This window comes from Anolis sagrei, chromosome X (assembly GCF_037176765.1).
Source record: "Anolis sagrei isolate rAnoSag1 chromosome X, rAnoSag1.mat, whole genome shotgun sequence".
NCBI classification, from domain to species: domain Eukaryota; kingdom Metazoa; phylum Chordata; class Lepidosauria; order Squamata; family Dactyloidae; genus Anolis; species Anolis sagrei.
The window spans coordinates 37,395,819-37,420,515 of NC_090034.1; the positions used below are offsets into that span (position 1 = coordinate 37,395,819).

The 24,697-nt window shown below is 41.7% G+C and overlaps 1 protein-coding gene and 1 long non-coding RNA gene across 3 annotated transcripts in view; one reads left to right on the forward strand and one right to left on the reverse strand.

Annotated features, from left to right (window-relative positions):
• GALNT9 (polypeptide N-acetylgalactosaminyltransferase 9) overlaps nucleotides 1–24,697 on the forward strand; it is a 72,600-nt gene that overhangs the window by 29,308 nt on the left and 18,595 nt on the right. For both annotated transcript variants that reach the window (XR_009631984.2, XM_060785666.2), the window contains exons 4-5: nucleotides 1,539–1,713; nucleotides 4,843–5,040. Coding sequence is in view for 1 of the 2 variants with exons in the window: in XM_060785666.2 (XP_060641649.1) it covers nucleotides 1,539–1,713; nucleotides 4,843–5,040 (373 nt within the window). In the remaining variant the exon portion in view is untranslated. The remainder of the gene's footprint in view (nucleotides 1–1,538; nucleotides 1,714–4,842; nucleotides 5,041–24,697) is intronic.
• On the reverse strand, nucleotides 9,640–9,985 carry LOC137094810 (uncharacterized). Its single transcript, XR_010908724.1, has 2 exons — nucleotides 9,877–9,985; nucleotides 9,640–9,795 (listed from the first exon to the last, which is right to left on the reverse strand). It is a non-coding gene; the product is annotated as an uncharacterized lncRNA (long non-coding RNA).

Consider the following 24,697-nt stretch of genomic DNA (forward strand, 5'->3'; position numbering starts at 1 on the left):
GTTGGATTGTTGATAGCATAATACTTGAGAACTGATTCCATATAGAATCATAGTTGCAAGAGATCACAAGGGCCTCCAGTCCAATCCCTTTCTGCCATGATGGGAAAAAGCACTATCAAAGCATATGACCATCCAGCTCGTGTTTAAAAGCCTACAAAGAAGGAGCTTCCACCAGATTCCGAGGCGGAGAGTTCCAATTTTGAACAGCTCTTTTTACAGTCAGGAAGTTCTTCCTAATGTTCAGGTGGAATCTCCTTTCCTGTAAGCTGGACCCATTGCTCCACTGAGTCCCAGTCTCCAGGGCAGCAGAAAACAAGCCTGCCCCCTCTTCCTTGTGACAGCCTTTTAAATATCTAAACATGCTCAGGTCTTACAGATTCAGGTCCATGAGTTCCTTGGCTGAGTCTATCCACCTGGAATGGGCTCTTCCTCTTTTCATCCTGTCTTCTTTTCATACTTACCAAGCATTATTGTCATATCTGGTAATTCATGTCTTCTGATGATATGGCCGGTCCAACAGCCTCAGTTTAATCAACTTGGCTTTTAAGGAAAAAATCAGTCTTGATGTGCTATAGGACCCTTTTTTTAGTAGTCCAAGGAAACCATAGAGCTCTTATCTAGCACCACATTATTTAATGAGCTGATGTTCTTGCTATCAATTGTCTTCATTGTCCAGCTTTCACAACCACACATAGAAATTGGAATTCCTAACTTTAGAATTAATGATGTATTTTGTCACTTCATGATCTTGTCTAGTTTCTTCATAACTTGACTACAGTTTCCATTACGATTAATGTCTGAGCTCAGGTATTAATTCATTTACAGCAGGCATCCTCAAATTATAGGAGCCCCCAGTGGCGCAGTAGGTTAAAGCGCTGAGCTGCTGAACTTGCTGACCGAAAGGTCGCAGGTTCGAATCTGAGGAGCGGCATGAGCTCCCTCTGTTAGCCCCAGCTTCTGCCAACCTAGCAGTTCAAAAACATACAAATGTGAGTAGATCAATAGGCGGGAAGGTAACAGCACACCATGCAGTCATGCTGGCCACATGACCTTGTAGATGTCTACAGGCAACGCTGGCTCGTCAGCTGAGAAATGGAGATGAGCACCAATCCCCAGAGTCAGACACAACTGGACTTAATGCCAGGGGAAAACCTTTACCTTACCTTTACCTTTACCTAGCAGGCATCCTCAAATTGTAGCCCTCCAGCTGTTTTGACCTCTAACTCCCAGAATTCCTAACAATATAACTAGTTGGCTAATGCTTCTGGAAGTTGGAGGCCCAAACAGCTGGAGGGTTGCAGTTTGAGGGTGCCTGATTTATAGAGTTCCAGTGTCCCACCCAATTTACTTTTGGGATACTTAATTATACTAGATATGGGATTTCCCCCATCCTCACAAATAATATTTAATCCTGGGAAGGGGGAGGTGCTAACTATTAAGTCATTTGCTGAGTATGATTAAATTTCTCACTTTCAGACCATCATTCCATAGATGTGTTTAATTCTAACCAAATTCTTTGCTCTCTGTGCTTTTTACAGTTGAATTGAAATTCAATTTGGACCAGTACGTCCAGAAAAGATACCCAGGTCTGGTGAAAATAGTTCGCAATAACAAACGGGAAGGGCTGATTCGCGCCAGAATCCAAGGTTGGAAAGCTGCAACGTCTCCAGTTGTTGGGTTTTTTGATGCTCACGTTGAGTTCAACATTGGCTGGTAAGACTCTATGACAGACAGCAAACAGATATGGCATGAAAACAGGTGGTGGGATTTGTTTTCTTCAATGTATAGATATACATATAGATATAGATATAGATATAGATGTATAGATATAGATATCTTGCCCAGGTCAGCAGTCTGACCATTTCATTTTGTTTCAGGTGAAGCTTCTAAACATCTTTCCATTGAAGACCGACATACAGTGCATTTAAAATAGTTCAATGAGTATATACTAAGAAATGTGCCATGCACACATAACTCTGATGTCTCCAGAAAGGGACCTATTTCATCACTACATTTAAGGATGGAAGCACAGCCCTGCTTGCTTTAATAAGCATTCTATCAAACACAACAAGGTGGTGCTGAGGCTGTCAGTGCTTTTATTGTGTGTGTATGTGCTTTCAAGCCACCTGTCTGCTTATGGTGACCTCATATATTTCACAGGGTTGGACAGAGCAGGTCCAGGGCTTCAAGTTGCATTCTATTTCGAACAGGCAAGAGTGGAAGAGGCTTTCTTTTTCCTATTGAAGCCTGTCCAAGCAAGGTGTTCTGTGATTTCTGGTGCACTTCTGTATTATTCAATTCTGCTTACTCCTTGTCCATTGCTTCTTTCTAGATCTATGGTTCTAACCTATTTTTGACCAGGGACCACTTGAGCAGGGACCACTTTGACCAGGGATCACTCTCCAGCATTAGTACCAAAAGGGTTACGGATGGGTTTTGGGTCAACTTTAGATTTGGTTTGGTTATTTGAGGTGCTGATTAAGAAAACTGCATTGGATAGACTACATCAGCTCTATTTCTGATACAGAACATATGCCATCTAGTAGTCACCATCTGCTCTCCCACAGAAAACCATATTTAATAATCTAGAGCTGATGTGGTCTATCCAATGGAATTTTCTGAATCAGCACCCCAAATAACCCCAGGAACAGGCCTAAATATGAAGACAACAAGGTGTCCCTTCTTCCATGCGCCACAGGGAACGGCTCCACTCAGGGCCAAGGAGGAGGAGAAGCAGCAGTCAGGAGGCTTGTTGTCGTGTCTTTGGTGGGTAGTCAGCATCTCCCCTTGCAACATCCCTGTTGCCTCAGCACTGTAAGAGGGTTTCACGAGACCAGTTGCTCTCGTTGCAATGGTGTAGTAATGGTAAGGCTATGAACCATATTTTCATTCTTGCAGACCACTGGTGATCCACAGACCACAGGTTGGTAACCACTGTTCTATATATTCTGAACCATTGCGAGAAGCATCTCTGGTTTCCAATTAAACAGGAGATAACTGGAGGCCATTTCCCCTTTTCAGTTTAAAGCAGTGGTTCTCAAACTTTCTAATGTCACGAACCCTTAATACAGTTCTTTGTATTGTGGTAACCCACAACCATAACATTATTTTCGATGCTACTTCAGAACTGTAATTTTGCTACTGTTATGAATTGTAATGTAAATATCTGATATGCAGGATGTATTTTCATTCACTGGATCAAATTTGGCACAAATAACTGATACTCTCCAATTTGAATACTGGTGGGGTTGGGGATGGGATTGATTTTGTCATTTGGGAGTTGTAGTTGCTGGGATTTATAGTTCACCTACTATCAAAGAGCATTCTGAACTTCACCAACAATTGAATTGAATCAAACTTGGCACACATAACTCCCATGACCAACAGAAAATACTGGAATGGGTTTGGTGGGCATTGACCTTGAGTTTGGGAGTTGTAGTTCACCTACATCCAGAGTGCACTGTCGACTCAAACAATGATGGACCTGGACCAAATTTGGCACAAATATGCTCAAATGCTAACACTGGTGATATACTGGATATTCATTGACATACTGGATGTCAATGATTAACATCCTACTGATGTACAGTCACTAGAAAACCTTAATAAAAGCAATTTTAAAAAATGTTAACACTGGTGGAGTTTGGGGAGAATATACCTTGACATTTGGGAGTTGTAGTTTCTGGAATTTATAATTCACCTTCAATCAAAGAGCATTCTTAACCCCACCAATGACAGAATTGGGGCAAACTTTCCACACAGAACCCCCATGACCAACAGAAAATACTGTATTTTCTGATGGTCTTTAGCAACCCTTCTGACACCCCCTCGCAACACAACACCCCCCAGGGGTCCCAACCCCAGGTTGAAAAATAGTGGTTTAAAGATCATGAAATGAAGCAAACATACAAGAAACACACTTTTTATTTCAAGAATTGTACCCTAGGGGCTTCCAGATGCACAAGTCTCAATTTTTCTTTTGAAAAATTATGCTGGAGAATCTTGGAACACCACAAAAAAAAAAAAAAACCTCTGTGCCACTTATAGCATGCAAGCCACAGCCTCCCCACCTCTGTTATAAAAGAATGCATGAAATAGCATGTTTGCATCCATGTCTGCCAGATCTGTTTTAGAAATCCCACAAATAAAACTAGAATAAACCTTTGAAAAGAGTGTGAACTCAGGAAAATCCATTCAACTCTAAACGATGACAGAAGATTAGACAAAACTAGCTTAGTTTTGGGATCTAAGAGAAAGAAGTTTCAATCCACTTCTGACCAACCATATAGTTAAATTACAGTATGTGCCTGAGGAAATCTCAATTACTGTATATACTTGAGTGTAAGCCAACCTGAATATAAGCCGAGGCACCTAATTTTACCATGATAAACTGGGAAAACAGATTGACTCAAGATTAAGCTGAAGGTGGTAAATGCAAAGTAAAATAATAAATGTAATAATAATAATAATAATAATAATTAAAACAAAGTAATAATAATAATAATAATAATAATAATAATAATAATAATAACAGAGTAAAATAATAAATAACCTTGCCTTGAGTATAAGCCGAGGGGAACTTTTTCAGCCTAAAAAAAGGGCTGAAAAACTAGGCTTATACTCGAGTATATACAGTAAGTTAAAAATAATTGAAATGAGTGAATATCCATGAACATCCAGTCTAAAGCTCAGGAAGACCCTATAAAAGAAATAGTCTCTCTGTCACTGTTTTCCAAGTATGTACATTTGGAGAATTAATTTTAAATGGAAAGATGATTAGTCTATGTGATTTTTTTTTTTAAAAAACCCCTTCCTTTACTATTTACCTTTACTTTACTATAGGCTGGAGCCAACACTGATGCGCATCAGAGAAGACAGGAAACGGATCATTCTCCCAGCAATAGACAACATTAAGTACAACACCTTTGAAGTGCAGCAGTATGCCAATGCAGCTCATGGCTACAACTGGGGGCTTTGGTGTATGTACATAATCCCACCTCAAGACTGGCTGGATAAGGGGGACGAATCTGCACCCATCAGGTAACTCTTCATGTTTTTTTATCACTTCATAACAGAATTGATACCTGAATTAAGTTGCAGTGCTAATCTCTTTTGGAAAAAGGCATTCATAACCTTTTGGAAAATGCCTTTTGGAGATCATAATATTTTTAGAAAATCACAGAATCATAGAATCATAGGGTTGGAAGAGACCTCATGGGCCATCCAGTCCAACCCCCTGCCAAGAAGCAGGAATATTGCATTCAAATCACCCCTGACAGATGACCATCCAGCCTCTGTTTAAAAGCTTCCAAAGAAGGAGCCTCCACCACACTCCGGGGCAGAGAGTTCCACAGCTGAACGGCTCTCACACTCAGGAAGTTCTTCCTTATGTTCAGATGGAATCTCCTCTCTTGTAGTTTGAAGCCATTGTTCCGCGTCCTAGTCTGCAAGGAAGCAGAAAACAAGCTTTCTCCCTCCTCCCTGTGGCTTCCTCTCACATATTTATACATGGCTATCATATCTCCTCTCAGCCTTCTCTTCTTCAGGCTAAACATGCCCAGCTCCTTAAGCCGCTCCTCATAGGGCTTGTTCTCCAGACCCTTTATCATTTTAGTCACCCTCCTCTGGAAACATTCCAGCTTGTCAATATCTCTCTTGAATTGTGGTGCCCAGAATTGGACACAATATTCCAGGTGTGGTCTAACCAAAGCAGAATAGAGGGGTAGCATGACTTCCCTAGATCTAGACACTATACTCCTATTGATGCAGGCCAAAATCCCATTGGCCTGCATCAATAGTATGACCTTTCAGAGAAGAGCCAAAAACCTTTTAGAGTAGAATCTTCTCTCGTGGTATACAAACAGATATAATTATGTTAGGCAATAGTTGTTAGACTGAATAACCTGTTGTTAGACTGAATAACCTGTTATCTCGGATCTGTTAGGGAAACAGGGATATGCCAGTGCACAAAAACAGCAGGAGTTTTAGAAGTATTTTCAGTTGCCCAAAATATATATACTCTCACATAAAACAACTTGCTTTATATCACACACTCAAGAGACAAAAATGAAGTAGACTTTTATTTAAAAAATAACATGTTTGGTTTACTCACACAACCTTCATGTGTTCAGCATACACAGGTACAAAAACGTATTAGTCCAGTTTCAAGCATCTTTGAGATGGTTCCTTGTGCCATCCAGCCAGGGCATCTCTCTTGTAACAAAACAGCTATCAACAGGTCACATAGTCAAAAGGAGAGAGAAGACAAGAGCATGAGCATGAGGTCTGCAGCCCCTTTTAAAACATCTCAGAAACCATAGAGTAAAGGACACTGCACACTAGAATATACATACAGGAAACAGGAAACAACAAGATCATAGATAAACATTACTAGAGCAGGCTTGAAAAAGGTTGACATTTTCAACAATCTCAATGATATCAAAAAGCGTCTGATAGTAGTGGTGACTCTGAAGTGTGCACAGAGGAGTTTTCACTGCTGTGTTGGATGGGTCTACAACTTCGTGCCAAAGGTAAAATGGTATGCTTTTCTGTAGAGCTATATCTTAGGAGTCACATGCTAGTGAGGGGAGCTAAAGGGAACATCTCTTACCTGCCTTCTTCCCAGCATTTTCTTGTTGTTGTTGTCGTCGTCGTCATCATCATCCTTACCACACACACTTCCTTTTTTGACAGCATCTTCTTCTCTACTCTCCTGCAGGCTATAAGGGTAGGATTAAATCTCTCTTCCTTGCTATCAAAACTGTCCAGGATTTGGTGCACAATTTTAGTGGTGGTACTGCAGAGCAGAGGGGAGAGGGATGCAGCTGTTGATTGAAATCCCAAGACCCAGGAGAGTGACTGTAACTTTAATTTATTTACCATATTTCATTGCATAATAGTCATACTTTTTTACTTGGGGGGGGGGAGGGGTGTGTGACTATTATGCAGTGAATTCTTTTTTACAGCCTAGATGTCTTTTGGTGGCAGCATGTTGGACTGGATGGCCCTTGTGGTCTCTTCCAACTCTTTGCTTCGATAATTCTATGAAATTTCAGACTGTTGGAACTTCTCTTCCAGCAGGACAACTAAATTGAACTTGCTGCATGTATAGCTTGCCACACCCTGAAACAAGCACAAAGACATAGCATAGCTTTTAGTGGTCACTGCAGCAGCTACCTCATCATCTATGTTCAGGCCTCTTATGCTGGAAGAAGTGTCACAGCACTCTGAGTCTCCCCCTTTAACTCATTCATGAAACATCCTGATACCCTTCTTCTGTTAGCTAAATTCATTGAACTCAAGACTGAGTGAGCAGATATATAGAATCATAGAATCATAGAGTTGGAAGAGACCTCATGGGCCATCCAGTCCAACTCCCTGCCAAGAAGCAGGCTAGTAGAGCTAGTAGACCCAACCAAGTAAGTGTTTCACTTCATCTCAGCATCCACTTAGACCAGTGGTTCTCATCCTTCCTAATGCCACAACCCGTTAATACAGTTCCTCATGTTGTGGTAACCCCCAACGATAATATTATTTTAATTGCTACTTCATAACTGTAATTTGGATACTGTTATGAATTGTAATGTAAATATCTGATATGCAACATGTATTTTCATTCACTGGACCAAATTTGGCACAAATACCCGATACGCCCAAATCTGAATACTGGTGGGGTTGGGGGGATTGATTTTGTCATTTGGGAGTTGTAGTTGCTGGGATTTATAGTTCACCTACAATCAAAGAGCATTTTGTACTCCACCAATGATGCAATTGAATCAAACTTGGCACACAGAACTCCCGTGACCTATAGAAAATACTGGAAGGGTTTGGAGGGCATTGACCTGAAGTTTTGAAGCTGTAGTTCACCTACATCCAGAGGGCACTGTGGAGTCAAACAATGATGGATCTGGACCAAACTTGGCACGAATACTCAATATGCCCAAATGTGAACACTGGTGGAGTTTGGGGGAAATAGACGTTGACATTTGGGAGTTGTAGTTGCTGGATTTTTTTAAATATATAATTTCTTATTGAAATTTTTAAAATAAAGGATACATCAGAGAGATGTCAATCATCAATACAGCTTATAATTTTTAAAAAATAGCAGATCCCAAAAGAGGTGGGTTGGGTAGGTTTAGGGAGTGTGGAAAGTATGGGGAGGGGAGAAGAAAAAAAGGGGGGATGAAAGGGAGGGGAAGGAGGGGTGAAGGAAAGGGTGTGTAGGGGTTTAGAAATTAGGTGCGGGGAGAGTTAGTGCTTTTAATTACTGATTTTACCCCTTAAAGCATTGTTAGTATTAGTATGGTCTTCTTATCTTGTCTTTCGTGTGTCTATATCTGGTTGATGTTGAATTTTTTTTTAACTTGGAACCAGTCCGTCTTGTTCACACCCATCATTTGTTTGTTTTTCATGCACTGTGTTAGTACGTCTATGTTCATTATGTCTAAAAGTTTGAGCATCCATTCTTCCGCCGTTGGTATCTCTTTATTTTTCCATTTCCTGGCTAGTACCATTCTCGCCGCCATTGCCATATGAAAGAAGAGCTTATCTTTGTTCTTATCAAGTTCAGAGTCCAGTATACCCAGAAGGTAGTATTCTGCTTTCATCTCTTTTCTCATGCCAAGTATCTTGTTTGTTATTTCATGGATCTCTTTCCAGAATTTTTTAACTTTATCACACGTCCACCATAGATGGAAAAAGGTTCCCTTCTTTCCTTGACATTTCCAGCAAGCTCCCAAGATGTTTTTATAGCATCTTGCCAATTTGCTTGGTGTAATGTACCATTGGTACATCATCTTGAGCCAATTTTCCCGTAGGTCGTAGTTGCTGGAATTTATAGTTCACCTACAATCAAAGAGCATTCTGAATTCCACCAATGACAGAATTGGGCCAAACTTCCCACACAGAACCCCCATGACCAACAGAAAATACTGTGTTTTCTGATGGTCTTTGGCAACCCCTGTAACCCCCTCTCATGACCCCTCCAGGGGTCCCAACTCCCAGGTTGAGAAACGCTGACTTAGACTATGGCTGGATCTACCCTGCTATATAATCCACATTATCCGCTTTGAACTGGATTGTATGAGTCTATGCTGCCATATAATCCAGTGCAAAGCAGATAATTTGGATTTTAAATGGCAGTGTAGATAGGACCTGTATGTTCATGCAGACCACATGGCTCAAGATACATAAAAATACACAAACTATCTACTAAGTGCAGCCAGACAATCAGCTTGAACTAAAACATCACAAGCTTAATCTGATTCTATCTCTTATTTATTTATTTATTTCTAACATTTATATCCCGCCCTTCTCAACCCCTGAGAGGGGACTCAGAGCGGCTTACACTGGCAACAATTCGATGCCACAATGTACAAAACAATTATAACAGATATAACAAAAATTTAAAACAGTAAATAAAACAATGCAAAATGCCTATTATCCTTGTCCTGTTAACTCTCTTGGGTTTGCAAAGCTCCAGAGACTGAAGGAGGGGTTGAATAGAGCTAATAACTGTTGTCCTGGACATCCAATGTTCACAGTTGCTCTTTGTTCTAGAAGCTGATAACTAAAACAAATGAGTTAAACACCAATAATCCACTTATAAAGATAACATAATGAATAAGTCCAACAAATAGGTAAATTGTGAAACTTAGACTGTTCAATTCACAGTAGTCACAAAATTAAGCAATATGAAATAAGTTCTGTACAGTCTTTTAGTGATGTCGTTGTATGTTCATGAATCAGCCTCCCACGACCGGTTTCGGCCTTTGCTTTAGGCCTTCTTCGGGTGGTCTGTAATTTTACATACATAAATACATTTTACAATTGTATAGGTTGAACATAATGAAATAGAATGCATTTAGAAATACTTACAAAGTTCAGTCTTTTACATATGTTCTCATAAGAGATACTTAAGTTTTTTTGCAATGGGATCTAGGTAAAAGGAACAAATTGTGGCTATTAACATTTAAACGTTACATATATCAAAATCAATGTTTTACCAATATATTTCACCAAATAGGTACTCACAAGATACTCTGCTTCTAAGTTTGATTCTAATTGCGAGTATGAACAGGATCTGGGGGTTTCCTCTATTTAAAGAGGAAAATGCACATCAGATGTAGAGGAGACAGAGAAGTTAATTAAAGGCTCATTTAAAGTTATAGGTGTGGAGGAAGTCACCACTAGATGGCGTTGTGAGTAATGTACTCCCCAGGGATGTGTAGTATACAAGGGATAATACAAAAAATCTCAAGGTTATATATAGCAACTGTATGAATTGTATTCATTAAGACCGTGTGGGTGTTCCGTCCGTAATCTGAAGATCCAATATGTTTCCCTTTGTAGGAGTTTAATGTTAAAGTCCATGTGTTTGGATTGTGTGACTACTTCTAATATGTGGTATTTAAAAGATTCAGGATTGTGCCGTAGATCATCAAAATGTTTATACAGTATGGAGTCTCTGGAATTAGTTCTAATTTTGCTCCGGTGTTCTATAATCCTAGATTTCACTTCTCGACGAGTTTGACCAACGTACACCAGATTGCATTCACAAATAATCATGTAGATAACTCCTTTAGTTGTGCATGTAGCAAAATGGGAGAATTTAATTTTCAATGGTGGGTGTTGGTGTGTAAAAATTTTTTTTCTCCACCAATTGGTTACACACTGAGCAATGGTGGCACCGATAATTGCCAATCAGATTTGATTTCATGGTCCGAACATTATGTGTTAAATCTGAATGTACCAAAAAATCCCCGATGTTCTTGGTTCTTTTATATGCTATTAATGGGGGTCTTTCACAGCCCGGGATGTCCCTTATTAGGTTCCAGTATTTTTTAATTGTTCTGATGGCTAAACTGGACATATTAGTGAGAGTAAGTGGCCATATTAATCTTTCCACTCTAGGTCTAGTCTTGTTCTCTAGAAGTTTAGACCTGGGAATATTGGCTACTTTTAGATAAGATGATTGTATTATATGTTCAGGATAACCCCGGTTTCTAAACTGTCGTTTCGTTACCTCAATCTCCTGAGTGAAATCCTGTTGGGTCGAGGAGTTACGTTTAATCCTGAGCATCTGTGAAAACGGTAGATTATTTTTTAATGCCCAATGATGGTAACTATTGTAGTGTAACAGAGAGTTTCTATCCGTGGTTTCTCACCCTCAATCGGTCGTTTTCTTTTATAATCATGACATCCAGGAAACTTGTCTACTAAGGAACCCATTCATATTGTATTAACTAAAACAAATGGCCAGAATGTCTAGAGGGCACCAGATTGAGAAAAGGCTGAGGTGGTGTTTCTGTGGCCTTGGACACATATTATGGCATCTTGTCAGTCCCATTGCAGCAGAAACAAATGAGAGGGCTGCAGGAGACTGACATGGGAGCCGCCACCACTACACAGCAAACTTGCAGTGAGTTCTTTGCCCAACGCCTGTGATATGCTAAGCAGAAGCGGTGGGGTCACTTTCAGGGGGACTTTGAGAAGGAGAAGGACATATGCTCCATCTCCCTAGCATCATTTTTCCTCTCTTCTCTTCACTCCAATTCTTTTTTCCCTACTTCACCAGGAAACCTCATCTACAGTGACAGAAGGTAGGTAGGTGTAAGTGTGTGGAAACAAGAGGGAAAACAACAAATGGGAAAGGGATGAAGCAGCTCCCCTCTTACGTGCTATGTTTCTCTTTCAAACGCCCTTCATCACAAATTTGTGTTTTGCGCACCGAAACCACTCGGAGCTGGGAAGCTCACATTTGCTACCAAATAGCAGCTGGCAACGTTCTACCTCGTGCCCTTCTATTTTCCTAGCAGACCAAGCACCACACCTAAACAAACGTTTATAACTGATCCAAATGAATCTTCACCATTAATTTCCTCTTATCACTATGAAACAGAGGGCTGTGGTAACACTAGCTTTATTTATCACCAAGGAGCATGTGCCTCTTATCAGGGACCTTCTGTTCTTTGTGAAGTCTCAGTGCGCAGAAAGGCAATTGCAAATGAAATCTTCGTTCTCCTTGATAAACTTCCCCTGCTTTTGCTCTTTACCTAAGCTGTTTAGTTTTCACTGTGTATATCCACATTTGGTTTTGCTGTCAATTGCAGTGATTTGGAGGATGCGGAGATAATAGACCAACTTACAGTTTCAATTCAAAAATCTGTATTTTCCCCACTTTCCACACAGGACAGAATTTGTGGTCCTCCTTGTGGTTGAGATATTGTTCTAGAATGCAGCTTCTCTCCTTTGTATGTGCAGCTCCATTGTACCCAGTTCTATCTGTCATTTTCTTTGTGTTGAGCTTTACCTTGTAAGCATCTCGGCACAGGGATCCATAGTTCTATTTTTATTCTGTACATCATAGAATAATAGAGTGGGAAGAGGCCACATAGGCCATTTAGTCCAACCCCATTCTGCCATACAAGAAAAGCACAATCAAAGCACCCCCAACAGATGGCCACCCAGCCTCTGCTTAAAAGCCTCCAAAGAAGGAATCTCCGTGGCAGAGAGTTCCACTGCTGAACTGCTCTTCTTAGGGCCCTTCCAGACAGGTTCTATATCTCAGGATCTGATCCCAGGTTTTCTGTTTATCCCAGATTATCTGGCAGTGCAAACTCATATAATCCGGTTTAAAGCAGAAATCCTGCAATCAAATCCAGGGATATAGGGCCTGTCTGGAAGGGCTCTTAGAGTCAGGAAGTTCTCCCTCATGTTCAGGTGGAAGCCCCTTTCCTGAGATTTGAACCCACAACTCCATTTAGTCCTTCCATACAGCCATATAACCCAGAATATCAAGGCAGAAAATCCCACAATAGCTGCTTTGAACTGGGTTATTTGAGTCCACACTCAGATGATGTGGGATTTTTTGCCTCGATATTCTGGGTTATATGGCTGTGTGGAAGGGTAGCAGAAAACAAGCCTGCTCCCATTTCCTTGTGACAGCCTCTCAAATATTTATACATTAGTAGGGTAGTGAATCCATTCTGGGTTTTATTCCAAATTTTAAAGACAATATCCAAGTTGCTGAACCTTATCACCACCCAAATAGGTTCAGTACCTTCAGTGCCTTCTTTAAACCTTGGATTAAAACCCATAATGAATTCACCATGCAACTAGATTCCACAGCTGTCCTCACTTGACTTCCATCCTCTTCCCATGGCAAGTAAGTTGATGTGCTCATTCCCCATCTTTTGTCCTCCCTCTTTCAAGTTTTCCAGGCCTAGACTATCTGCTCATTTTCTTCAAGAAATGAATGATATGACCCCATCATTCAAAGCAGTTAGCTTTAGATCTTAGAAAGTGTCAAACATGCATCTCTGGGGCCTTGGTTCCCAGGATGTCCCAGTGGGATGAAAACAGCCAAAGCCCTTTGCCGCCTAAGGCAGTGCAACGATTTATACTTACCCTCATTTAATGTGGAGGTCCATAGTACACAATGCTTGCCAAAGTTATTTTGAAACATGATGATAGCGAATCCAAGAAAACATATCTCCCCATTCTTGGCAGTAGCAAGCACTATAACTAATTTTGATGCCCAAAATCTGCCACTTGGGGTAGGCAAATCATTCTGTCCAGCAAAGCAATTTTCCTCTCACGCACTTGCTTTGCTCATTGGTGGACGTTATCCATTATTCATTATCAACAGCTGCTGAAGCCATTAGTCAACTTTCTGAAGCCTACCTTGAATTTTATCTCCTTCTCCCAGCAGTGGTCTCTTAAAGCAACACATACATTTCTCTGTTGTTGGTTAACATACTGCAGAATGAGAGAGGTGATGCTTCTACAAATCATGTGCAAGAGCATCCTTCCAGCTCCCCATAGTGTGTTTTCACACACCAATTTATATTAAAAGGTATGTGCTATGAAAAGAGGCCCCTTTCCTACTCCCTTCTGCTTTCGTCCTTCCACAGCCTGAGAAGACATTCAGTTTCTGTCACTGTTCTCCAATGCTCCTGTCATCCTTTTTTACTTGAATGGGTCTAGCGTGGATTTCGGTTGCCGAAGTCTAATCAGAAACATTCCTCCCTTTCTCTTCATCTGTAAAGATATCCTGGAAATCAAATCATATCTGTGTTCACGAAGCAAAAGAGACAGATGGCAAGCTAGTAATTTGTTTCTCCTCCTCTTCCCTCCTCCCAGCAATGTCAGACTAGATTAGTGCATTAAGCGAGATGAGATCTGTCAGAATGGATCATAGGTTTGATCTATTGATTTACATTCTCTCCCTCTCTAAAGCTAGCTTTTCCTCAAACACAAATGAAGATCAAGAATATATTGTCCCCTTAAGGCAAGGGTGGCCATGGAAAAGCGCCTGCAAGCTACATCCAGTTTCCTCTTAGCCCCACCCCCCAGGGCCCAAATGCACCCCCCCCCCGGTAGCCTTAAACGGGGCAGTCACACCCACAGTTTCATAAAAGAATTGTAATGTTTTGTAATCAAGTGTGTAATTAAGTGCACATTTACATCGGCATTTACATTGCAGAATATGTATTGTGTGCCATGTGCAACTACACACAACGGTTCCACACAAGCAACTGTTCTACCACAAATTTGAATGGAATAGAGACCTTCCACACTCAACAGAAATGTCTACAGGCAGTGAAATGTATGCCTAACACGCCATAGGTTTCCATTTGTAGACTGGAATTTATTTTTACTAACTTTCTGGTAATTCCAGAAAGTTCAGCTAGGATCCGCATCCTGAGTAGTTGAGGACTCCATCTGACATCATCACTGGTTGGTGGTTTGTAATGGCAGGAAATTTGATAAACTGTCATTGGAGCACATCAAGCCTCAGTCCATTTATTGATCTGCCCATGAGAGGGGTGCAATAAAAAAGGAATGTGGTGTGTCTGCTGATAATGGGCTGGGATGGGTCCCCATGTCTTCAGCTTTGGGGTGGGCAATGGTATTAGGCTTCATAAAGAAAGGGGTGCTTCAGTAGGAGCCAGCCACCATCATTTTACCACCAGAAATTCAAAAAGGCCAGAAGTGACATCATAGTGGATGCCACTCACAAGAATAAGCAAAATGTTCTTGATATGTGTTTTACATCTTCCTCACTTTTTTTTTGTAACCTGAAAAAGTGACAAGTTGGAAAAATGACAGCTTCTGCTAAAATATATACTACCATGCAGGGACATAATCAATCTCACCAAAAGCGATCTGAAAGCCTGTCAGTGCAGCCCAACTCTTGTTATGAATAACTTTTCAATAACTTTAAAGTATAAGTTCTTTTTATTATAATTTTCCATTAAGAGAAAGAGTATCAGAACTATTTACAGAACAACATTTAGACATTCAGGGCCCTTCCAAACAGCCCTATATCCTAGAATATCAAGGCAGAAAATCCCACATTATCTGAGTGTGGATTCAGATAACCCAGTTCAAAGCAGATATTGTGGGATTTTCTGCCTAGATATTCTGTGATATATGGCTGTGTGGAAGGGCCCTCAGATAATCCAGTTCAAAGCAGAGATTGTGGGATTTTTTTGCCTTGATATTCTAGGATATAGGGCTGTGTGGAAGAGTCCACAGATTCTATGTAACAGCATTGGATTCACAAACAACCTACAGTTACATAGGCTAACAAACAAAGGTGAATTACATTTTTTCTGGGCATTCACTTACACTTAAACATCCATCCATCCTCATTCATACATCACCATTCTTCTTCTGTCATCAAGAACATCTCTTAGGCCAGACCCTGCTTCCTTGCAGCCTGCCAATGCATATTTCCATAACTCCTAAACTTCAAAACACTAAAACGCATCCTTGCCCTAAGCACAATGCCAAGGATCAGATCCCTGTTTGCCATATAGCAGAACCTGGCTCCCTTCACAAAACCCAAAACTCCAAAATCACACTCTTTTCTCTTCCTTTGAGAAAAGGAGGCCAAGTGTACAGAATTCTGCTTTCCATTGCATTGCACTCCCCATATACCATCTCTCCCTTAGAGCATGGCGGGCGAACAGCGCCGCTTTCTATCACAATGTTTGGATTGTATAAGGTCTCTAATATAGTAATATTTCACTGATGTTATTTCAAATTTGTAAATGAATGATAGATGTTTTTCTAGCCTGAAACATGTTGATTCCATCTCAGTTTCCTGGCAGATGTTGACTCTTTGTAATTGGTGTTGATAAACATAAGCAGTCTTGTGTTGACTTCTGTCTTAATGTAAGGAATCTTGTAAACATTTCCTTGACGTAAAGAGCCATTGTCTCTGATAAACAGATGTAAACACTTTTCTTATCACTGTCACAGTTCTTATCACAGTTCACTATGGCATGTCAGCCATTTCAGTTCTCATTAGTAGGCTTTAATTACAATTCCTGAGTGTAATTATTTTCAGAATGTGTCTTCAGCCCAATTAGGCACCATTTATACATCTTTCATACAATTCCATCAACACCATATATCATATTTCATCATGACACTCTCTTATTTTCCCCATCAGGGGGACTGAGGAAATCCCATCACCCTAGAGCCATTCCACCCTGATAGCAGACATGTAGCCAAAATTCTCATCGTGGTCCGCAAAAAGGCCTTACTGGTACATTATTTAAACTGTTATGTTTATTCATATCATGATCTGATCACCATGCTCAATATATCTCATATGCATGGGGGTATTGGGGTAACGATACAAAAGGTTTGCTAGAATAGACCCTCTTTCACTCAGACTCAGCCCCCCCCCCCCCCCCCAAAATCAAAATCCTGGCTACGGGCCTGCCTGATAGTGACTATTTTCACCATTGTCCTCAGTCAACACACATTTCCCTGCCAGTGGGAACAGATTCAGGTTTCCTCCAATAAATCTTTATTAAAATTCCTACCACACACAATACACAAATCACAGCTGTAAAACATGACAACAATGAATGTACATAGAACCAATGAGAAAACTAATTGTAAGTTTGTACCAGAACAAAGTAATGTCTATAAAATATGAATGTCTGAGTACAGAAGGCATGTCAGACCTGGGACCCTTTCCCGACATCCTTCTCTAATAACGGAAGATATGCAATTTATTTATCGTGTCAGGAGCAACCAGACATTTGTATTACATTTTTAACAAAGCAAACAAACAAACAGACAGACAGACAGACAAAACACAAAGTTTGCAAGCTTGGTAGTTGATTAAATGTCTTTTGACCAGTATCTGGCCACTTGAAGTGCCTCTGGTGTTGCCTCAAGAAGGTCTTCCATTGTGCATGTGGCAGGGCTCAGGTTGCGTTGCAGCAGGTGGTCAGTGGTTTGCTCTTCTCCACACTCGCATGTCATGGATTCCACTTTGTAGCCCCATTTCTTAAGATTGGCTCTGCATCTCGTGGTGCCAGAGCGCAGTCTGTTCAGTGCCTTCCAAGTTGCCCAGTTTTCTGTGTGCCCAGGGGGGAGTCTCTCATTTGGTATCAGCCATTGATTGAGATTCTGGGTTTGAGCCTGCCACTTTTGGACTCTTGCTTGCTGGGGGGTTCCAGTGAGTGTCTCTGTAGATTTTAGAAAACTATTTCTTGATTTAAGTCGTTGATGTGCTGGCTGATACCCAAACAAGGGATGAGCTGGAGATGTCACTGTCTTGGTCCTTTCATTATTGGCTGCTACTTCTCGGCGGATGTCAGATGGTGCAATACCGGCTAGACAGTGTAGTTTCTCCAGTGGTGTAGGGTGCAGACACCCCGTGATAATGCGGCATGTCTCATTAAGAGCCACATCCACTGTTTTAGCATGGTGAGATGTGTTCCACACTGGGCATGCATACTCAGCAGCACAGTAGCATAGAGCAAGGGCAGATGTCTTCACTGTGTCTGGTTGTGATCCCCAGGTTGTGCCAGTCAGCTTTCGTATGATATTGTTTCTAGCACCCACCTTTTGCTTGATATTCAGGCAGTGCTTCTTGTAGGTCAGAGCACGGTCCAGAGTGACTCCCAGGTATTTGGGTGCGTTGTAATGCTCCAGTGGGATTCCTTAGATGTATAATAAAAGCAACCTATAATTCTGCCCTCATCTTGATTGGGAACCATTGGAGCTGGCATGCTGGGAATGGACCCAGAATTCTGGATAACAAAATTATTTGATACTAGCTGTACCTGCCATGCGTTGCTGTGGCCAACCTTTCCTCCCTTTTGCTTTCTTTCTTTCTTTCTTTCTTTCTTTCTCTCCTTCCTTCCTTCCTTCTGCCCTCCCTCCCTCCCTCTTTCCTTTCTTCCTTCCCTTTTTTCTTTCCTTCTCTCCTTCCTTCTTTCTCTTCGTCTTTCTTCCCTTCCCCTTTTCTTTCCCTTTTTTCTTTCCTTTCTTCCTTCTCTATTCCTTCCCTCCTTCGCTCTTTGCTTCCATTCTTCCTTCTCTTTCCTTCTTACCTTCTCTCCCTCTTTCTCTCCTTCTTTCCTTCTCTCCTTCCATCCCTCCTTCTTTCCTTCCTTCACTGGCGATGGATGAGGCTCCCCGCCCTTCACCGGACCCACCATTGTACTGTCCATTCCTAGCTCCTGCTCTGCCCAGAAGAGGGTGGATGGTTGGCGGTTCCTCTTGCGCTTGCTGTGTCCTCACGCAGGAATGGGCAAGGCCAGGGAAGTCGTTTGCATGCATGTGCTGTGTCATTTTTTAAATCTCTTTTGGATTTTAAAGATTTTTTTTCACCATTTTTTTTTTTAGTGATGGTCACTCCTTGGGTTAGTAGGTGTCTTGTGGCCAAATTTGGTGTTATTTAGTCCAGTGGTTTTTGAATTATGTACATCCCACAAACGAACATTACATTTTATATATATATATATATATATATATATATATAGATTTTCCAAATATTAGTTTTTAGAATTGTGTAGGAGGTAGCCATTTTCTCCATTTAAATATATATACTTTTGAAAAGCACATGAAAATAGTAATAGATTTGTTAATGATAAAACAATAGCTGTATTAACATTATGATTAGCAACCTTATGAAAATCTTAAATGATTACTTGTACAAATGTGTTAGTTTTGTTAACCTTTCCAAGCTCTGACTAATTACAAGGTTTTCTGAGAGAACAACAGGGATGTGTAGCTACTGTCAACCCTGATGAGCTCTCCATCTTTCTCCCTGTCTGCACAGGAGAAAGATAGAGCCAGAGTTGATAAGTTCTGGCTAACCTACTTTCATATAATCTCCTGGGCTGACTCTAAGCACCAAGCATTATGAAAAGCTACAGTCGCAGGTCCAATCTAATAGTGGAACACTAATATGGATGTTAGTTTTGGCAAGAACTGAGTTTCTGAAGTGCTATTTTTTCATCAATAGTATTGTGCCGGGGGAAAGACACTATGCAATCAATATGCATACCTTACTTAAAGATGTTCTTCAGTCAGAATAGCTTGAAATATTTGCAAGGCTGTGTGCATGTTTGTGTGTATGGGTTGGAAGAGCTTCCATTTCACAGTCAGCAGAGCCAAAGGTGAACCCATTGACCACCTTCCCTAAACATTTCAGGTTTCGATGTTCATTAATACACTTTATTTATATTCCATTTTATCTCTCCAGAGGGACTCAGAGAGGATTGCAGTTTTACATATATAAGGCAAGCATTCAATGCCTTTTTACACAGTGAAACAACAACATACAATACACAGACAGAGATAAAGGTCTTCCCTTCCATTTCCGGCATCTGGAGGTGATGCTCAACTCTGCCCATGAGGAGGTGTTCCAGTTTTCCATGCTGAGGAACTTGTTGTCCATAGACTCCTCTGATTGTGCTGCCAGCATGTCTGCATGGGGCACCCTTTTACCCCCCCCCCCCCCCCGGCCGAGGTGGTACCTATTGATCTACTCACATTATATGCTTTCAAACTGCTAGGTAAGCCAAAGCTAGGGCTGACAGCCAGGAACTCACCACGACTCACAGCTTCAAACTGCTAACTGTCCGATCAGCAGATTTTCTACAGCTAGCGATTTAACCCACTGTGTAAGTCAACTACCAAGGTGTCTCTGTCCCATAACCAGGCCTGAAACCACTCTGAAATGGGTCTAGACATTTCCCGTAAGCTTATGTGACTAGGTATCCAATATAGCTGAAAATAAAGTCTCTGTATTAATTGCTCAGATTTAATTAATAAAAGCATTCCTACTGGTCACCACACTGGCTTGAATAGCCAGCAGCCCAGATAAAAGTTCTGGAAAAGTCACTACATGATGAGCAGCTTGAGCTCACTTCACTGCTAATGAAATAGTCATCAGTTCTGTAAATACTGAGATTGGATAATCCAAATCCTTTGCTAATTCCCTTTGCTAGGAACACATCAAGAAACACTTACACTACTGTCTGTAGAATCCCAAGAACAATTTGTGTAAACAGCACAACAAAAATCCCTGTGACAATGAATATATTCATAATGCAAGTTCTTCTAACCAAAAGTACTTCACTGGAAGTCCTGGTGATGTAGGTACATGTCCAACAAGGGGGGCATCTGTAACCAAAAGGAGCCGGGGGAGGTTCCTTAGAAGCAGCAACACTAGAAAACTTATATTTCCCCAATAATTGTTATACTCAAACAATATGGAGAATAAAACTAATACATTTTATTCAAGAAGGCTCATACTGTATTCTCTGTGACATATGGGTGACTATACGGGCTTCTTGAATTTATTTTATTCCATAACTCACTTGAGTAACCAATGTTGGCTGGTTTATTTGAAAAAGTCATTTTTAATTGTACAAAATGTATAAGGTTGTGGGTGAACTACAACTCACATCATGCCAGGTTAACCCCGAGAAACTCCGTCAGTACTTAAAGTTTGTTATGTTGGGCAAATTTGCTCTAGATTCATCATTGGTGGGGTTCAGTGTGCTCTCTGACTGTAGGGTAAACTGCAACTCCCACTATGGTGAGTCAGTCCCATCAAACCCCTCCAGTAGGTAGAGTTAGTCATGGGGGTTCAGTGTGCCAAGTTTGGACCAGGTCCATCATCAGTGGAGGTCACAATTTCTCTGGTTGTGGGTGAACTACAACTCTGACAAAGGAAGGTCAGTTTTCCCCAAACTCTCCCAGTGATGAAATTTCAGCATATCAGGTATGTGTGCCAAGTTTGGTCCAGATCCATCGGTGTTTGGGTTCATAGTGCCAAGGGGTTGGGATTCTGGATCAGTCACAGTCCAGCTTCAGACCTGGCCATGGTACAGAGACGGCTTTGGTCGCCTTGGTGGATGATCTCCGCAGGGAGCTGGACAGGGGGAGTGTGACCCTATTGGTTCTCTTGGACATCTCAACGACTTTCGATACCATCGATCATGATATCCTTCTGGGACGACTCTCCGGGATAGGCCTTGGAGGTTTGGCTTTGTCGTGGCTCCGGTCCTTCCTGGAGGGTCGATCCCAGATGGTGAAGCTGGGAGACGCCTGCTCGGACCCCTGGCCTTTGACCTGTGGGGTCCTGCAAGGCTCCATTCTATCTGGCCAAGGTGGTCCACGCCTTAGTCACCTCTAGACTGGATTACTGCAATGCACTCTATGTGGGGCTGCCCTTGAAAACGGCCCGGAAATTTCAGATGATCCAACGGGCGGCAGCCAGGTTGTTAACTGGAGCTCCTTACAGGGAGCGGTCAACCCTCCTGTTCAAGGAGCTCCACTGGTTGCCATTCATTTTCCAGACCCAATTTAAGGTGCAGGTTCTTACCTACAAAGCCCTGAATGGTTTGGGACCCGCCTACCTGTGTGACCGCATCTCTGTATACGAACCCACACGATCTCTTCGATCATCTGGAGAGGCCCTGCTCTCGATCCTACCAGCATCGCAGGCGCGGTTGGTGGGGACGAGGGAAAGGACCTTTTCGGTGCTGGCCCCTCGACTCTGGAACTCACTCCCTAAGGACATCAGACAGGCCCCAACTTTCGCAGTCTTTAGGAGGAGCTTGAAGACATGGCTGTTCCAGTGTGCTTTCCCGGAATAATGATCCCATAGCACTTTGTCCTCTAAAGCACTTTACATTTTTAGGTCTGCTCGTATGCCCTTCCACAAACACTACTATCACCTTTCGTCCATGCTCCAGCACTTTGTAATTTTAACTTTACATTTGGCCTTCCAATGGTTTTAATTGTGTGTTGTCTTATTGATAATGTGCATTTTTACTGTCTATGTTTTTATTTTAACTGCTGTATCGTTGTTATTATTGCTTGTATTGTTGTGTTTGGGCTCGGCCTCATGTAAGCCGCACCGAGTCCCTTGGGGAGATGGTAGTGTTGTTGTTGTTCTCATCTGCTTTCCATTTATTCCCAGATACAGTCTTCAACAAATTCAATCTGATCTTATTTTTTTGAATCAAAGAAAGAATGTACTTCCACGTTAATATGGAGTCAAAAGACACCCCATAAACTTACAGTTAGGTACTATTTACAGAGTCAAGGCACTCATATGGGAATACTGTTGTTGTTGTTCATTCGTTCAGTCGTTTCCTATTCTTCATGACCTCATGGACCAGCCCATGCCAGAGCTCCCTGGGGGCCCTGGCCACCCGCAGCTCCTTCAAAGTCGAGCCAGTCACTTCAAGGATACCATCTATCCAACTTGCCCTTGGTCGGTCCCTCTTCCTTTTTCCTTCCATTTTCCCCAGCATCACTGTCTTCTCCAAGTAATTTGTTGTTGTTGTTGTTCATTAGTTCAGTCGCTTCCGACTCTTCGTGACCTCATGGACCAGCCCACGCCAGAGCTCCCTGTCAGCCGTCACCTCTCCCAGCTCCTTCAGAGACAAGCAAGTCACTTCAAAGATACCATCCATTGAAATCACAACAGGAAATAAAACAGGTCTATACAAACATGACATGGCTCCAATACAGGCAGATTCAAGAGTACTATAATAAGGATAAAGAACTAGGATTTATGACGGAAGAGAACAACTGGGATAAAATAATTAAAACACAAAGAAAAACGATCTCAGTGACATACAAAAGACTACTCGGCTGGAGCACAGAAGAAGAAAGAGTTAAAGATGGGATGGTAAGATGGGCAAGAAACGCCGGGAGATCGATTTCATTAACAGAATGGGAAAAAATATGGACTAAGAAAATGAAATACATGTTGTTGTTCATTCGTTCAGTCGTCTCCGACTCTTCGTGACCTCATGGACCAGCCTACGCCAGAGCTCCCTGTCGGCCGTTACCACCCCCAGCTCCCTCAAGGTCAGTCCAGTCACTTCAAGGATGCCATCCATCCATCTTGCCCTTGGTCGGCCCCTCTTCCTTTTGCCTTCCACTTTCCCCAGCATAATTGTCTTCTCTAGGCTTTCCTGTCTCCTCATGATGTGGCCAAAGTACTTCAACTTTGTCTCTAGTATCTTTCCCTCCAGTGAGCAGTCGGGCTTTATTTCCTGGAGGATGGACTGGTTGGATCTTCTCGCAGTCCAAGGCACTCTCAGCACTTTCCTCCAGCACCACAGCTCAAAAGCATCGATCTTCCTTCGCTCAGCCTTCCCTAAGGTCCAGCTCTCACATCCGTAGGTTACTACAGGGAATACCATGGCTTTGACTAGGCGGATCTTTGTTGCCAGTCTGATGTCTCTACTCTTCACTATTTTATCAAGACTGGACATTGCTCTCCTCCCAAGAAGTAAGCGTCTTCTGATTTCCTGGCTACAGTCTGCATCTGCAGTAATCTTTGCACCTAGAAATACAAAGTCTGTCACGGCCTCCACGGTTTCTCCCTCTATTTTCCAGTTGTCAATCATTCTTGTTGCCATAATCTTGGTTTTTTTGACGTTTAGCTGCAACCCGGCTTTTGCGCTTTCTTCTTTCACCTTGATTAGAAGGCTCCTCAGCTCCTCCTCGCTTTCGGCCATCAGAGTGGTGTCATCTGCATATCTGAGGTTGTTAATGTTTCTTCCAGCAATTTTCACCCCAGCTTTGCATTCATCCAGCCCCGCACATCGCATGATGTGTTCTGCATACAAGTTAAAAAGGTTGGGTGAGAGTATGCAGCCTTGCCGTACGCCTTTCCCAATCTTGAACCAGTCTGTTGTTCCGTGGTCAGTTCTTACTGTTGCTACTTGGTCCTTGTACAGATTCCTCAGGAGAGAGACAAGGTGGCTTGGTATGCCCATCCCACCAAGAACTTGCCACAATTTATTATGATCCACACAGTCAAAGGCTTTAGAATAGTCAATGAAGCAGAAGTAGATGTTTTTCTGAAACTCCCTGCCTTTCTCCATTATCCAGCGGATATTGGCAATCTGGTCTCTCGTTCCTCTGCCTTTTCTAAACCCAGCTTGAACATCTGGCAACTCTCGCTCCATGTATTGCTGGAGCCTTCCTTGCATGAAATACATAAAGGCATATAATTCGAAGAAAAACTGGCTGAAAATGTTCTACAGATGGCACATGACGCCAAAGAAATTAGGAACATACTATAAGAATTTTAACACAAAGTGTTGGAAATGTGGTGAAATAGAAGGATCATACTACCACATGTGGTGGCATTGCAGCAAAGCCAAAACCTACTGGACAAAAATACAGAAAAAAAATACAGAAAATATTGAAGATAAATATCCCATTGAAATCAGAAATCTTTCTGTTAGGTCTCACAGATGAAAAAATCAACCAAAATACAGACAAGCTTTTATTCTTAGCCACGACTGCAGCAAGAATTTGCTTTGCCAAAAAATGAAGAAAGAAGGAGACGCCGGACATAGAAGAATGGGAAGCCAACCTCATAGACATAAGGAATATGGAC